At 45.5% G+C, this 16,427-nt stretch overlaps 1 protein-coding gene across 1 annotated transcript in view; it reads left to right on the top strand.

Annotated features, from left to right (window-relative positions):
• The window catches only part of MEF2B (myocyte enhancer factor 2B), a 62,351-nt gene that overhangs the window by 27,679 nt on the left and 18,245 nt on the right, over positions 1 to 16,427 (top strand). The window contains exons 2-3 of the mRNA XM_034442513.3: positions 11,803 to 11,896; positions 13,564 to 13,767. Coding sequence (XP_034298404.1) covers positions 11,843 to 11,896; positions 13,564 to 13,767 — 258 coding nt within the window. The 5' untranslated portion in view covers positions 11,803 to 11,842. The remainder of the gene's footprint in view (positions 1 to 11,802; positions 11,897 to 13,563; positions 13,768 to 16,427) is intronic.

Genomic DNA, 16,427 nt, shown 5'->3' with positions numbered 1-16,427 from the left:
CTTCCCCACCCCCTCGGAGGTCCTCCGGAGGCCCGAAAGGGCCCGTTTTCCAACTTTCGGTTAGACAGGAAGTGACTTTTTTGCTGTCCCCAGCCTCCAGAGTCTCCTAGAGAGGCTGAGAGCTGAGCCGGCTTGCCAGGCGACATGGTTCCGCATGCCACCTATGGCACGCGTGCCATAGGTTCGCCATCACGGATATAGGGTTTCCTAGTTGAGCAAAGAGTTGGACTGGAAGACTTCCAAGGTCCATTCCAACTCTGTTATTCTGTTGTACTTATGGACTTCAACTTTATGACCACAGCAACAAGACTGGCTGAGGAATTCTGGGAGTTGAAGTCCACAAGTTTTAAAGTTGCCAAGTTTGGAGATTCCTTTCCCTTTTTCTTAGTGTCATGGTTGTCACCCACAGGTCCCATAGAGAGACTCCGCTACCCATCATCGCTTTTGTCAACTGCGGCTTTCACATCCTTTTTAGGAAGTCAGAAAAGGTGTCAACTAAATCAGGGGTTTTCAAACTTTTTCAAAAGGCCACCAATTCTGTTGTTTTAAAAAAATAAAATTCCCAGAACTGATCAAGAGGCAATTCTTTAGTGAAAGTACATTGGTTATGTTTGAGTAAACATGGCTGCCATTGTTGTCTTTAGTCTTTCCCAGAACTGATCAGGTCCATGATGTGGGGTGGGAATCCAGCCTCTGATTGACTGTCTCCAAAGCAGGAGTCTACCAATGACATATTATTCCACAACAAGTCGCCATTGACTTATGACGACAGTTGAGACTGGAACTTCCATCGCTAAGCACCAATTTTCCGATCTTGTTACTGCAGTCATTAAGTGAAGGTTAATCGCTTGAGCAAATCTAACTTCCCCCGTTGTCTCAAGAAGTTGTGAATGGTCCAACACTGGGTTTTTAAGGAGAGATTGGACAACCAGTCTGAAATGGTATAGGGCAGGGGTCTGCAACATTAAACACTCAAAGAGCCATTTGGGCCCGTTTCCCACAGAAAAGAAAACACCGGGAGCCACAAAACCTGGGTGGACATGGCCAACTCGACGTCACTTACTTCCACCAGTCACATGACTCCCTCTGTATCTGTATCTGTCTTTGTCTTTCTCTCTCTCTCTCTCTCTCCCCCTCTCTCTGTATTTCTCTGTCTCTGCCCCAGCCACTTCTCCATCACCTGCTGTCGCCTTTACCTTTTCAGGCCAGGCAAGGAGTGACTGGGAGGGGAGGGCAAGGGGCGGGCCCAGCCAGTGGTGGGATCACCCAACAGGGAGCCACAGCAGAGGGCCCAAAGAGCCGCATGCGGCTCTGGAGCCACAGATTGCTGGTATAGGGTTTCCTGCTTGAGCAGGGGGTTGGACTAGAAGACCTCCAAGGCCCCTTCTATCCCTGTTGTTTTGTTATTGACTTTGCTTGTTGGAATTCTTTGGGGAGTTTGTATGTGGTGATCACTTGACCCCTGGACACTGCAATCTTCTCATATAAGTGCTGGTTCCCAAACGCCTGAATTTTGATCACATGACCACAGGGGCACTGTGACATTCACTATCAGGTGCAAGAAATCAGGAAGTGCAGCTGTTCACATGAGTACAAGTTTATTCCATGCTAGTTCTCTAGAAGAATCTGAACTACTAACAGTCAAGCAAATGGGCGGTAGAAAGAGTCAATGGAATTCAAGGTGGACTTAGATCTCTTGCGGACCTGAAGGGACTCAAGACTGATGACATGCCTGACCCCTCCCTCGGGCTCAGCCCGGTCATCTCCTATAGTCATAAATGCAAGGACCAGTCACAAGCCACTTTTTTCAATGCTGTTGTAACTTTGAATGGTCTTTAAACGAATGGTCATAAATTGAAGACTACCTGTACTTCACAGCTCTAACCAACAGGAAGCTTCAATAAATGAGAATATTGGTAGCTCAGGATTGACATGAGGGGTACTTGGTGGTCTCTGAGCTTGCTTGTTTTCTTGCAGACATTTCATTACCCAGGTAGGTACCCTGTTTCCCCGAAAATAAGACATCCCCTGATAATAAGCCCAATCGGGCTTTTGAGCGCATGCGCTACAATAAGCCTCCCCCTGAAAATAAGCCCCCCCCCAAAAATATTTAAACACAGAGCTAGAAATCAGGTAAGATGGCAAGAGGAGTCCCATCTTGCTCCACGCGCCCCAAAATAATAAGACCTCCCCGAAAATAAGGCCAAGCGCTTATTTTGGAGTTCAAAAAAATATAAGACAGGGTCTTATTTTTGGGGAAACACGATAACATCATCAGTGCTACCTTGTTTTCCCGAAAATAAGACCTGACTGGAAAATACACCCTAGCATGATTTCTCAGTATGCTTGTAATATAAGCCCTACCCCCCAAAATAATCCCCAGTTAAGATCGCCAGCCATACGGACGCATATTTCCCCGAAAATAAGACCTAACCAGAAAATAAGACCTAATGCGTCTTTTGGAGCAAAAATTAATATAAGACCCGGTCTTATTTTCGGGGGAAACATGGTAGTAAGTAATTCACTGTATACCAATAAAGGAGAATATTTGTAGCTCAGGGTTGAAATGAGTGGTCCTTGATACTCTCTGAGTTTGCTTGTTTTCTTGCAGATGTTTCATTACCCAAACTAGGTAACATTGTCATGGCATTGATGATGTCTCTTAGTTTGTGGTAATGAACTTAGGGTCACCTAGGGTAATGAAACATCTGCAAGAAAAGAAGCAAGCTCAGAGAGCACCAAGGACCCTTCAACAGGAAGTCCCCCCTATTATTCAGCCTGGCTTAGCTTTCTAAACCAAAGTCGCAGTCTTGTTTTTTGTTTTAATGGAGAACGAATTATCCTCTTTTTTTTTTTTTATTTGATTTATATGCCGCCGTTCTCCGGAGACTCAGGGCAGCTTACAGTGCGTTAAGCAATAGCCTTCATACTTTTGTATATTTATACAAAATCAGCTTATTGCCCCCACAAACTGGGTCCTCAATTTACCTACCTTAGAAAGGATGGAAGGCTGAGTCAACCTTGAGCCTGGCGAGATTCGATCTTACTTTAATTTTTTTTTTTTTAATTTGATTTATATGCCGCCCTTCTCCGAAGACTCAGGGCGGCTTACAATGTGCTCAGCAATAGCCTTCATCCTTTTGTATATTTATACAAAGTCAGCTTATTGCCCCCACAACTGGGTCCTCAATTTACCTACCTTAGAAAGGATGGAAGGCTGAGTCAACCTTGAGCCTTGGCGAGATTCGAACCCTGCAGTAATTGCAGGCAGCTGGTCTTAATAACCAGCTTAATAACAGGGTGCTTTAAACCCCTGTACTACCAAGGCTCTGCTGGTAGTTAAATTACAGTGCTTCTGTCTGTTGAGCTAAACCAGGCTCCTTGGAACTGCTTTTTAGAAGTTTCTAGAGAGTGAATGGTTGCAGGACCTGGGAATGCCTAGTCTAATGAAGACTAGGGGTGATGATACATTTTTGGGGGGAAATACTTCTTTAAAAAAGTATTTTCCAAAGCACCAAAAGGCGAGAAACAATGGATGGAGACTAATCAAGGAGAGAAGCAACCTAAAACTAAAGGAGAAATTTCCTAACGGTGAGAGCAATCAAACAACGGAATAGCTTGCCTTCAGAAATTGTGGGTGCTCCATCACTGGAGGCTTTCAAAAAGACTGGGCAGCCATTTATCTGGGTCTCCTGCTCAAACAGGGCATTGGACTAGAAGATCTAGTCCCTTCCAGCTGTGTTATTATTCTGTGTTCTGTCTTCCATTTTGCAAGCTGAATTGAACAATCCAAGCTGAGTTGCCTGATCGGCAGAGGCTTTTTAAAAAACCTCTGCCGATCAGGCAACTCATCTTGGATTATCAGAGGCATTTAAAAGAAAAAAAAGAGTTTTTTTCTTTTAAATGCCTCTGACGATGTAAGCTGAGTTGCCTGATCGGCAGAGGCTTTTTAAAAAAGCCTCTGCCGATCAGGCAACTCAGCTGGGATCGTCAGAGCCTTTTGAAAGCATTTTTTTACAACCTCTTTGCTGAAGAGGTTGTAGAAAAAATGGTTTTAAAAGAAAAAGAAAAAAACAATTGGCCACGCCCACCCAGTCACATTATCCCCCCCCCCCACCAAGCCATGCCCACAGAACTGATAGTAACAAATTTTAGATTTCACCACTGCATAAGCGGTGCCAGAAACTGGAAGAGCAGCCACCCAGCGTGCATGCGCTCCCTGGGAAGATGATCTTCTGGTTTCCAGCATGCACATGCTCACCGGCTACCTGGTCTTTGGTTTCTGGTGCACATGCGTGTGCGAAGACCAGCTGGCCGGTGCACATATGCGTGCCGGAAACTGGAAGATCATCTTCCCGGTGCACTTATGCTCACCAGGGGGCTGCCCTTCCAGTTTCCTGCGCTCCCATGTGCGTGAAGACTAGCTGGCCGGCGCGCAGGAACCCGGAACAGCAACAGGCGACAGCTCACATACCCGGAAAGATGGCTCTGCGTGCCACTTCCGGCATGTGTGCCATAGATTCGTTGTCACGGGCCTAGTCCAAGGGTTTTCAAAGTTTTAAGGCTTCTAGTTAAAGAAGTATCTATTGTGACCCAGGCCCAAGTAGTTAGTATTAAATACAAAAAGTTCGAAAACAAACAGACTTTATTAGAACAGCTGAGAATTAACTCATTCTCAGCGTAGTCCAAACTAAATTAAAGCAAATTCTTCAAAACACCATTTCCACAGTTTATCACCTGACCTTGGGATAATTAGGCAAATTGCCAAAGGCTGTTCTTGGCAAAAGTTCAGAAGCAGAAGACGCCGACAAGAAATGAATACAGTGAAACGAGAACCAATTCTTTCAACGTTGTTTTCCGGCAAAGAGGCCAAGAGCCGTTGCTGGTCTTTTAAGCTTTATGGGAGGGGCCAATCATCTCTTGGCCCTACTCCCGAATTGTCCTCTCTGCTTTAGCTGCTCCTGCCTTCTGGCAGCTCTTCTCATACGTGCACTAGGAACAGGCTCCTCCTGTTCCTCTGCCTCTGTACTGTCAGCCTCTGGAGGGTCCGAAGTCCACACATCACTCCCCGATGGCCCTGGCCCCATCTCTGCCTCCGACGCAGAGCCCTCATCTGGGCCTTCCCCAGCCTCCAGGACTGGCCCATGTCCTTCCTCAGCCTCATTGCTGTCCGACTCTGCTGCCAGCTCCGCAGGCTGCGGGCGGACCACAACAGTATCCAGTTTTCTTGATGTGGGGGCCAAGCTCAAGAGACAGAAAATTGTCCGTGTTTGCGTGAATGTTACAAGTAGTCCTCGATTTACGAACACAACTGAGCCCAAAATTTCTGTTGTTAAGTGAGTTTTGCCCCGTTTTATGATCTTTCTTGCCATAGTTGATAAGTGAAACCATCCAGCTGATAAGTTAGAAAATCATTTTTAATTGAATCAGGCTTCCCCATTGACTTTGCTTGTCAAAAGATCACAAAAGGTGATCACATGATCCTGGGACACGGTCAAAAGTATCGCAAAAGGTGATCACATGATCTTGGGACATGGTCCAACGGTCAGAAGTATGAACCAGTGGCCAAGCATTCGAATTTTGATCACATTTTGATCATGGGGCTGCTACAGAGATTGTAACTGTGAAGAGTGCTCATAAGTCACTTTTTTTAGCGACGTCGTAACTTTGAATGGTCACTAAAGGAACTGTCGTAAGTGGAAGATTACCTGTATATCCCCTTAGTCTTAACCTCATCTTGTGGAATGCTGCTGATGATGTTATTCATTCAGTCGTGTCCGACCATTGACGATTCTGTGGGGCCAGATCTCTCCACATCTTTTGATCTTGTATTACTACTTTGAGTTGATCTATGCTTGTTCTGTCCCCGTCTCACACACGCACACAAACAGATAGCCAGGGGTTAAATAAAACTGGCAGACAACAAATTCTTTCAATAAGAGGATTGGCAGCAACCCAGTAGCTGCTTGCCAAGAACTTTACTCACAAAGGGAGGGGTTGTTCCTCCGTCAGATAAACCCAAACAAGATACACACAGTTCAAGAATTGTCAGGTCCAGTCCATATTAAATCCAAGGCAGATAATGTTGTTTCAAAGATACAATGTGACTCGCTAGTAGTTAGTTTTGTCCGTCACAGAGTCTGAATGGCCACCTCACCCCCTTTTATCCCCTGTGGGGTGTGGTCCAGTGGCTCAGCTTAATCTCTGGCATGCCTCCTTTTCTGCTGCGTGCGCTTGTCTCTCCGACGCTGGCGTGGATCCAGCCAAGACTTATCTCCGTCACTGTCCGACTGCGAGGAGATACCTGGCTCCTGGCCAATCTCTTCTCCTTCAGGAGACACCTGAGGCATTGCCAGAGAGGAGGGTCCTGGAGAGGGAGGCCCGGCCAACTCCTCTCCTTCATATTCGGAGCCTTCTCCCTCCGATAAGTCGGCCTCGGGGGTCGGAGTCACAACAATGGTCTGGCTGGTGTCAGCTTTGATGGTGTCCAGTCCAGGGGTGATATTCACTTACTTTCACTACCAGTTCGCAAATGTGAGTGCGCAGCCCTCCTGAGCTCCATTTTCACTGGCAGAGAGTTGCAGGAGGCCATGGCAGCCGAAAACGGAGCTCAGGAGCCCATTTTCACTGGCAGAAGTACCGTGGACTGGTCCTTGGCTGTTTCCAGGGCAGCCCCGCGGGCCAGATCTAAGTACCTCGCAGGCCACATCCAGCCCCCAGGCCTTGACTTTGACACCCTTTCACTATTCTATGCAAGCTGGCGTCTCTAATCAAGAGAACGCCTTGCAGGCCGACATATCGTACAGGTAGTCCTTGACTTACGACCAAGCATTTAGAGTTGATTCGAAGTTAAAACAGCATCGAAAAAAGTGACTTACCACCATTCCTCACACTTAACGACTGTCGCAGAATCCCCACAGTCAAAATTATTTTTGTCTGCAGTGTTTATTAATGCAGTGTATCTCGTGCAAAAGCACTTGATCAGAACCACAGTGGCGCAGTGGTTAGAGCGCAGTACTGCAGGCTATTTCTGCTGACTGCCGGCTGCCTACAATTTGGCAGTTTGAATCTCACCAGGCTCAAGGTTGACTCAGCCTTCCATCCTTCCGAGGTGGGTAAAATGAGGACCCAGATTGTTGGGGACAATAGGCTGACTCTATAAACCACTTAAAGAGGGCTATAAAAGCATTGTAAAGCAGTATATAAGTCTAAGTGCTATTGCTATTGCTATTGTATGTTGGCAACAGGCATGAATTTATGACAGCTGCACATAACCCGGGATTATGTGATCGCCATTTCCAATCTTCCCAACTGGCTTCCACCAAGCAAAGTGATTGGGGGAGGCTGTATTAGTTTATTGACTACATAATTCATTTAACAACTGTAGTGAGTCACTTAATAACTGTGGCAACAAGGTCGTAAAATTGGGTGTGGCTCACTTAACCACCTTGCTTAGCAAGAGAGATTCTGGTCTCAACTGTTGTTATAAAGCAAGGACTCCCTTTACAGGAAGTCCTTGACTTATAACAATTCAGTTAGTGACCGTTCAAAGTTACACCGGCACTGAAAAATGTGACATATGGCCATTTTTCATAGTTACGACCTTTGCAGCCTGCCCATGGTCATGTGATGAAAATTCAGATGCTTGGCAACTGGCTCATACTTATGACGGTTGCAGTGTCCCGGGGTCATGACATCTCCTTTTGCAACCGCCTGACAAGCAAAGTGAATGGGGAAACCAGATTCACTTCACAACCAGGCTACTAACTTATTAACTGCAGTGATTCACTTAACAGCTGTGGGGAGAAAAATCATAAAACGGGGCAAGACTCACTTAACAATGGAAATTTTGGGCTCCACTGTGGTTGCAATTCGAGGATTACCTGTACTGATGCTGCTCATATTATATCAACCAGGAGGGGTATGCGATGTATTGATACACACGGGATATTGGGATGCAAGTATGAATGATTTTAATAGGAATATTGAGGATCTCACCATACAAAATCAGCCTCACCAAAGGATAAGAACCTCCAGTTCCAAAATGGAGTCAAAAATTTGGAGAAAAATCAACTTTCCAAAGGCCATTCTTGATTCAGATTGCGCAGCTCTGTCTCAGCATCAGAAAGATGAGAAACCTAATAGTTTCATACCTCCCGTGTTTCCCTGAAAATATAGACCCTGTCTTACATTTTTTTGAACCCTGAAATAAGCGCTTGGCCTTATTGCCATGCACTCAAAAGCCCGATTAGGCTTATTATCAGGGGAGGTCTTATTTTTGGGGAACAGGGTATTATAAAAATTATTTCAAAGCCGAATTCTGTAGCTGAGAAAATACGGCATGCTCCCTGTTTGGAGCTGGGTCCATTAAAATCTATAATATTAATTTTTATTCCATAATTAGCCCTTGGCAGATGAGAAATCAGTGCTGCTTTCCGGTTTCCCTTAATGAGCTTTCTAGGGAAGACGTGGCTGATGAAACCTCTGGATTTTTTTACATAAGATTTGCCAACCAATCAGGTCTCTACCCGGTATTGTCTTCCTGGGGGTAGAATGGAGCTAAAGCTTTATTCTCACTATTGCTTTCTAAGCAGTGGCAAACGTTAAGTTCACCTTTTTGATACCTTCAATTGATTGGCTTATTCCTCGGCCTTTGTAAATATTTTGATGGAGCCCCCTCTGTTTTCAGACAGCCCTGCTTTAAAAGCATCAGAACAGCTGAGACTCCTTCTCTTCCTCCTTTTACAGAAGCTGCAGTGTGTAGGTAGATTCAGGGGTGGGGTTCAAAAATTTTAGCAAGGGGTTCTCTGCCCGGTTGCTGGGTGGGCGTGGCCATGGTGGGCGTGGCCTAGTTAGCTTCCTGCACCACGGCGGGGGGTGCGTTTTTGCCCTCCCCGAGCTCCGGAGGCTTTTCTTGAGCCTCCGGGAGGACGAAAATGGCCTCCCCAGGCTCCAGAGGCCCTTTGGAGGCTGAAAACGGGACTGTTTCCGGCCTTCCCGAACTTCCGGTAGGCCCGTTTTTCACCCTCCCTGAGCCTCTGTGCGCGCCCTGCACTTATCTGCATCCAAAACGGGCCGTGTGGGGACTCCTGGGAGGGGCAAGGTGGGGTGGGTGGGGCCAGCCAGGAGTGGGATTTGGGGGTTCTCTGAACTGTACAGAATCTTAGCTAGAGGTAACCCCCAGCAGCCCACCCCTAGGTTGGAGGCCACTGGTTTAAAGCAATTAGAGAGATGCCAAGTCTATTTTGATTTCCTTATGCCAGAAAGATAAAAAACAAACAAATGCCTTTTCCTAATATTGAGGTGAAATGTTTTCCATCTTTTTTCAGTTGTTTTTTTTTCCCAGTCTGGATATCATAACAACTCATTACTTTAGCTAAAGCTAAATGTAACAAATACAGGTAGTCCTCGACTTATGACCACAATTGAGCCCAAAATTTGTGTTAAGCGGGACATTTGTTAAGTGAGTTTTGCCCTGTTTTACGACCTTTCTTGCCATCGTTAAGTGAATCATCACAGTTGTTCAATTAGTAACACAGTTGTTAAGTGACACGGTTGTTAAGTGAATCCAGTTACCCCATTGATTTCTCTTGTCAGAAGATTATAAAAGGGGATCACATGACCCCGGGACATTGCAACCATCATAAATCTGAACCCATTGGATCCGAATTTTGATCACATGATCATGGGGATGCTACAACGGTTCTAAGTATGGAAAACGGTCGTAAATCACTTTTTTCAGCGCCATTGTAACTTCGAACGGTCACTAAACAAAATGTTGTAAGCTGAGGACTCCCTGTAGTTCATTTTTGCTGTCAACTTTTTATATTTATTCAAAAAGTTAAAATACAAAACTCCAAAAAGAAAAAAGAGGTGTTTTTTTTACTAAAACAAAAAAATAAGCAAGACATTGGGGGGGGAAAGTGCATTTAAAAAAAAAGACACAAACACATCTGCAGCATTTTCCGTCTCTGAGGCAGCGGAAAACTATTCCAGCATGAAATTGTTGGTCCTTGTTGCCAGTCTGCCTCAGTTTCCAGCCGGTGCCCTGTTGGTAAATTACTGTGACTGCTTCTAAACAACTGAGATGGTTGCCTTTTGCAAATTAAATGTTTTCTGTCTGGGAACAGGCTGGGGGGGAAGGGGCTTCCCCATGGGAATTTTTTTTTTTTCAATTTCCCCTTCCCATCACGGTTCTCGGACAACCATCTCTCTTGAATGCACCTTTTGGTGCCCTGCGTGGGTGATGACACATTGAACCCTCCGCGTTGGGGTCATGGGAAGTTGGTCACCGTTTCCTTCCATCTCTTTAAAATTAGTTCTGATCAGCTAAATATAATCTGAGATGCTTAAGAGGCAGAAGATAAGAGAGCAAAACAGCAGGGCAGGGAAATGAAAATACACCAGCGCTTGGAATTCACCAACGTGAATGGAAAAGTCCTTGAAAGCGACAAGAGCTGATTTCGGATTCTCCGTGGTCGTGCCGTTACGGGCTGGATTCTCAGAGGCTGAAAGTGTAATGCAGGCAGTCCTCGACTTACGGCCGCAATTGAGCCCAAGATACCTGTTGTAAACGGATACATTTGTTAAATGGGGTTTGTTCTGTTTTACGACCTTTCTTGCCTCAGTTGTTAAGTGAATCAACTGCAGTTGAAAATTTACTAAGCCGGTTGTTATGTGAATCTGGCTTCGCTATGGACTTGGCTTGTCAGAAAGTCATAAGAAGGGATCACAGGACCTTGGGAGACAGTCATAAATAGGTACCAGTTGCCAAGCATCCAAATTTTGATCACGTGATCGTGGGGGGCGCTGCAAATTGTGAAAAATGGACATACAGTATGTCACATTTTTCAGTGCTGTTGTAACTTCGAATGGTCACTAAACAAACTGTTGTAAGTCAAGGACTACCTGCATAGTAATAGTTATAGTATACAGGCAGTGGTGGGATTCAAGTAATTTGACAATCAGTTCTCTGCCCTAATGATTTCTGCCAACAACCAATTTGCCAAACTGTTCAGAAAGTTAACAACCGATTCTCCCGAAGTGGTGCGAACCGGCTGAATCCCACCACTGTATACAGGTAGTCCTCAACTTATGACCACAATTGAGCCCAAAATTTCCATTGCTAAACAAGACAGTTAAGTGAGTTTCGCCCCGTTTCACGACCTTGTTTGCCACCGTTGTTAAGTGAATCATTGCAGTCGGTAAGTGAATTGTTGTGGTTGTTAAGCGAATCTGGCTTCCGCCATTGACTTTACTTGTCAGTAGCCGGCTGGGAAGGTTACATGAGCCTGGGACAGTGCAATCGTCACTGCCAGTTGCCAGCTTCCTAAGGCAGTCCTTTTTTAAAAGTTTCTTTATGTACTCGCTTATTTTAATGCAGCCCATTGAAATCATGTTTTATTGATGGCAGAGGAATGGAAAAACTGACTGTTGCTGATTTTGAGGCTTGTTTGTGAGCAGCAGGTCAGAATGAGAAGACTTATTGGTCTGGTGCCTCCAGAGTTGGAGTAATCCCAGGTTACAGACTAATTTTGCAATCATGGTTTTAAAGTGATTTGAAATGGACTTCGTGGCTACGTGACTCCTTTCTCCCTCCTTTAGGATCAGCAGTTCATGCAACAGCTAAAAATATCCCTTGGACTTCCAGAAAATGTGAAAAATCTCCAGATTCACAGAGTAGGAGCCGTGATGATGAAGCTGATTTGGAACTAGATTCAACTCTGACTTCAAATCTGTTTTTTGCCCTTGTAAAAACTCCTGAATACACAAATAACTCCCCCCTTTTTTTTTCCATCTTAGGGAAGCTCTTTCACCCACCCACCCACCCACCCGGACTGCAATGGGCCGAAAAAAGATACAGATTAGCCGAATCTTGGACCAACGGAACCGGCAAGTAAGTGCCTCCTAAGCAGAAGGGGACTAGCAATCAGATGGCCCTCTGACCATCATCTGTAGCCAACTTGGGGAGACTTTTTAAATTGAAATAGCCATTGAAAAAGTCAAGTGGCTGTCAGAGGAGGACCATCTTAAAGAAGGGGAAGGGAAAAGGAGGAAGAAAGGAAAGGGAGGAAGGAAGGGGAGGGAGGGAGGGAAGGAAGGAAGAATGAAAGGGAAAGAAAGAAGAAAAAGAAAGGAAAAAGAAGGAAAGAAAGAAAAAGGAGGGAGGGAGGGAGGGAGAGATGAATGGAAAGAAGGAAAGAAGGGGGATGAAGGAAGAGAAAGAGGGAGGGAAAAGGGGAAGGAAGGAGAGAGGAAGGAAGGAAGGAGGAATAGAGGGGAAGGAAGGGGGAGAGATGGAGGAAGGAAGGAGGAAAAGAGAAGGAAAGGAAAGGGAGGGAGGGAGGAAAAGAAAGGAAGGGAAAAAAGGAAAGGGGAAAAGGAAAAAGGGAAGAGAGGAAAGATAAAGAAGAAGATAAAGAGCTTTATCAGAAAGGAAAAGGTTTTAAAAATTGCTGACTCATTATACTTGTTGCGTGCCACCCACTTAACCACAAACATTAAGTGACTTTGGGTAATACTTTTTTTCTTAGTCCAGCTTTCTCACAGGATTGTTTGGGGATAAAATGAGACATATCTCAATCTACACCCTTTTCAGTTCTCATTTTGTCCTCGGGAGTTAACTCGAGAACCAGAGTTTCTCAGGGGCAGAGATGACAGTTATGTCACAGCCATCAGCGGCCTGCCTTAGCTCCACGGCTGAGGAATGCAGGCCCAAAACTGCCTGAAGCAAAGGAAGAGCAGGAAAAAGAAGGACCTGAATGACATTACGGAGGGCTTAAGGAGGAAGTAGAGTAAGGGGTGTCAAACTCGATTTCATTGAGAGCTGTATCAGAATTGTGTTTGACGTCCGGGGGGGGGCAGGGGATGTGGGCAGGGGGGGCATGGCTCAGTTTTTGGCTGTGATGGCATCCTGCAACCGTCTGAGCTCTGTTTTCACCCGCAGAGGCACCGCGGGCCGGTCCTTTGCCGTTTCCAGGGTGGCCCCATGGGCCAAATCTAAGCACCTCACGGGCCGGATCCGGCCCTCAGGCCTTGAGTTTGACACCTCTGGACTAGAGCCTTTGAGTTGACAGAAACTGAGTGCCAGATGAGTCTATAGTTCCTGGCCCCAGTGGCAATTTGGCCAAATCTGCCCTTCTTCTTACAAGTAGTCCTCGACTTACAACAGTTCATTTAGTGACTGTTCAAAGTTACCAAGGGCACTGAAAAAAAGTGACGGTTACGTCTGTTTTTCACTGTTACGACCGTTGTAGCATCCCCATGGTCACGTGATCAAAGTTCAGACATTTGGCAACTAACTCATATTTATGACGGTTGCAGCGTCCCGGGGCTCATGCGATTCCCCTTTTGCGACCTTCAAAGCAGCAAAGCCACATTCACTCAGCAATTGTATTACTAACTTAAGAGCTGCAATGATTCACTTAACAGCCGTGGCAAGAAGGGTTGTAAAAGGCGGCCAACTTCACTTAACAAGCGTCTCGCTCAGCGACAGAAATTTGGGGCTCAGTTGTGGTTGCAAGTCGAGGACTTCCTGTATTTTGTTTCTCCTGCCGTTTTTAGGTCACTTTCACCAAGAGAAAATTCGGGTTGATGAAAAAGGCCTATGAGTTGAGCGTCCTTTGTGACTGTGAAATCGCCCTGATCATTTTCAACAGCACCAACAGGCTCTTCCAGTATGCCAGCACAGACATGGACAAGGTTCTGCTGAAGTACACGGAGTACAGCGAGCCCCACGAGAGCCGAACCAACTCGGATATTCTGGAGGTAAAACATGGGAGGGCTCTTGAAATTCACTCCCAAAGATGCTTTTTGCAGGAGGCAACTGGACTTTCTTGCTTTTTTCTTTTGAAGACGTTTCGTTTCTCATCCAAGAAGCTTCTTCAGCTCTGACAGGAATGGAAGGATTTGTATCAGGGGTGAAATGTTACTGGTTCAGACCGGTTCGGCGGAACCGGTAATGATGACGGCGGGTGGTTCGGAGAACCAGTTGCAATGGCAGCGCGAGGCTCCGCCCACCTGCTTGGTCGTCGTTACTTCCTGGTTTTAAGCAGGAAGTAACCTGTTTTTTATCCTCTGCACATGCACAGAAGGGTTTGAGCATGCGCAGAGCAGTGGTGGGTTGCCCCCGGTTTGGACCGGTTCTCAATAACCGGTAGTAAAACCGGCAGGAGGCTCCTCCCACCGACCCAGGTGCCATCATAGGTGATCTGCGCATGCGCTCCCGATGCGAACCGGTAGTAAAGGTAAGTAGAATCCACCCCTGGCGCAGAGGGTTTCCCACGTGCGCGTGCACTTCCGAACCGGTAGGGAAGATAAGTAGATTTCACCCCTGATTTGTATCCTGTCTGCAAGGAATATAAATCCTTCCATTCCCCACTATCCTGTCAGAGCTGAAGAAATTTCTTGGATGAAAAGCGAAATGTCTTCAAAAGAAAAAACAAGAAAGTCCAGTTGCCTCTTGGAGAAAAGCACATTTGGGACAACCATGACCTGGATGACTGAGAAGCTCTACAAACTCCTGAAATTCAGCTTCCTCAAAGTGCTCGTTGGATTTTGGGACATCAGAAACCATCTGTGGGGTTCTTGGTGCTCTCTAATCATAGTTATTTTCTTGTAGACGTTTCATTACCCAAATACGGTATCAGTGCTAGTAGGGAGTCATTAACCCCACCAGGTAAATGTCAAGAGCTGTGGTGGCACAGTGGTTAGAAAGCTAGTGGTTAGAAAGCTGGCTTGAGTTAAATTTTAAATTGATTTTAAATTGGGTTGTTTTAATTTACGGCCAAAATATTTAATTATTTTAATACTGTTTTTAAATTTTGTATGCTCCGTTTTTACCTTGGCTGTACACCGCCCTGAGTCCTATTTGGAGAAGGGCGGTATAGAAATTTAATTAATAATAATAATAATAATAATAATAGTATTGCAGGCTGACTCTGCTCACTGCCAGCAGTTCAATCCTCACCAGGCTCAAGGTTGGCTCAGCCTTCCATCCTTCCGAGGTTGGTAAAATGAGGACCCAGATTGTTGGGGGCAAGATGCTGACTCTGTAAACCACTTAGAGAGGGCTGTAAAAGCACTGGGAAGCGGTATATAAGTCTAAGTGCTATTGCTATTCCTTTCATCACTGACAAATAAGTGGCAACAACCAACCTTAGAGATTGTCAACAGCCCCACAGTCCAATCTTGAGCTAAAAATATTCTCTTCGTCAGGGGTGAAATGCTCCCGGTTTGGACCGGATCGCCCAATCCGGTATTGATGGAGGCGGGTGGTTCGGAGAACTGGTAGCAAAAATCCCTGCCCCCCCCCTTCTCAGCTGAGCCGCACAATCATCAGAGGCTTTTTTTTTACTTTTAGAAGCATTTTTTCTACAACCTCTTCGGCCGAAAAAGTGCTTTTAAAAGTAAAAAAAAAAAGCCTCTGATGATCGCGCTCCTCAGCTGGGATCCTCAAAGGCTTTTAAAAGAAAAAAAACCCTTTTTTTCTTTTAAATGCCTCTGATGAGCCAAGCTGAGTTGCCTGATCGGCAGAGGCTTTTTTTCTTTTAAATGCCTCTGCCAATCAAGCAATTCAGCTTGGATCGTCAGAGGTATTTAAAAGAAAAAAACCCTTTTTTTCTTTTAAATGCCTCTGACGATCCAAGCTGAGTTGCCTGATCGTTAGAAGCATTTAAAAGAAAAAAAGTCTCTGCTGATCAGGCAACGCAGCTGGGATCGTCAGAGCCTTTTGAAAGCCTTACAACCACTTCGCCGAAGAGGCTGTAGAAAAAATGGTTTTAAAAGTAAAAAAAAAAAAGGCCACGCCCACCCAGTCACATTACCCCACCACCACCAAGCCATGCCCACAGAACCGGTAGTAACAAATTTTAGATTTCACCACTGTTCTTCGTTCAATATCAAATCCATCTTTTTTTAAAATAATGAATTTCATGCATTAAGGTCTAAATTCTTAAAGTTGGCAAACTATACATGTGTGTTCGTGTATAATTTGCCCTACCATTTAGCTCCTCTGTGTTAGAAACACAGACATATTGAAGCCACTGTAATAGATGCTCCTCGCTTAATGACCATTAAAGTAGAATCTTTGTAGCTCAGGATTGAAAAGAGAGTGATCTCTGAGCTTGGTTATTTTCTGGCAGATGTTTCATTGCCCAAACTAGGTAACAGCATCAGTGCTAGTAAGGAGTGGGGTTTGCTCTCAGTTTATATTCTAGTGGCTTGCCCTGTCAGTGTATATGACAGACCGCTCCAAAACTACTCCCATCAAAACCAATGACATAGATTGGTCAGCCATTTGTCTGAAAGGGGATAGGACAGTGATGGCTTTTTGCCATCGCGTGCCAAAAGCTGGGGGAGTGCAGGATAGTTGCGCGCGCACGTGCCCACACCCATAATTCTATGTGCCCTGCCCCCCCACGCATGGG

This window comes from Pantherophis guttatus, chromosome 1 (assembly GCF_059756535.1).
Source record: "Pantherophis guttatus breed Tessera chromosome 1, ASM5975653v1, whole genome shotgun sequence".
NCBI lineage: Eukaryota > Metazoa > Chordata > Lepidosauria > Squamata > Colubridae > Pantherophis > Pantherophis guttatus.
This window is presented reverse-complemented; position numbering and strand designations above follow the sequence as displayed.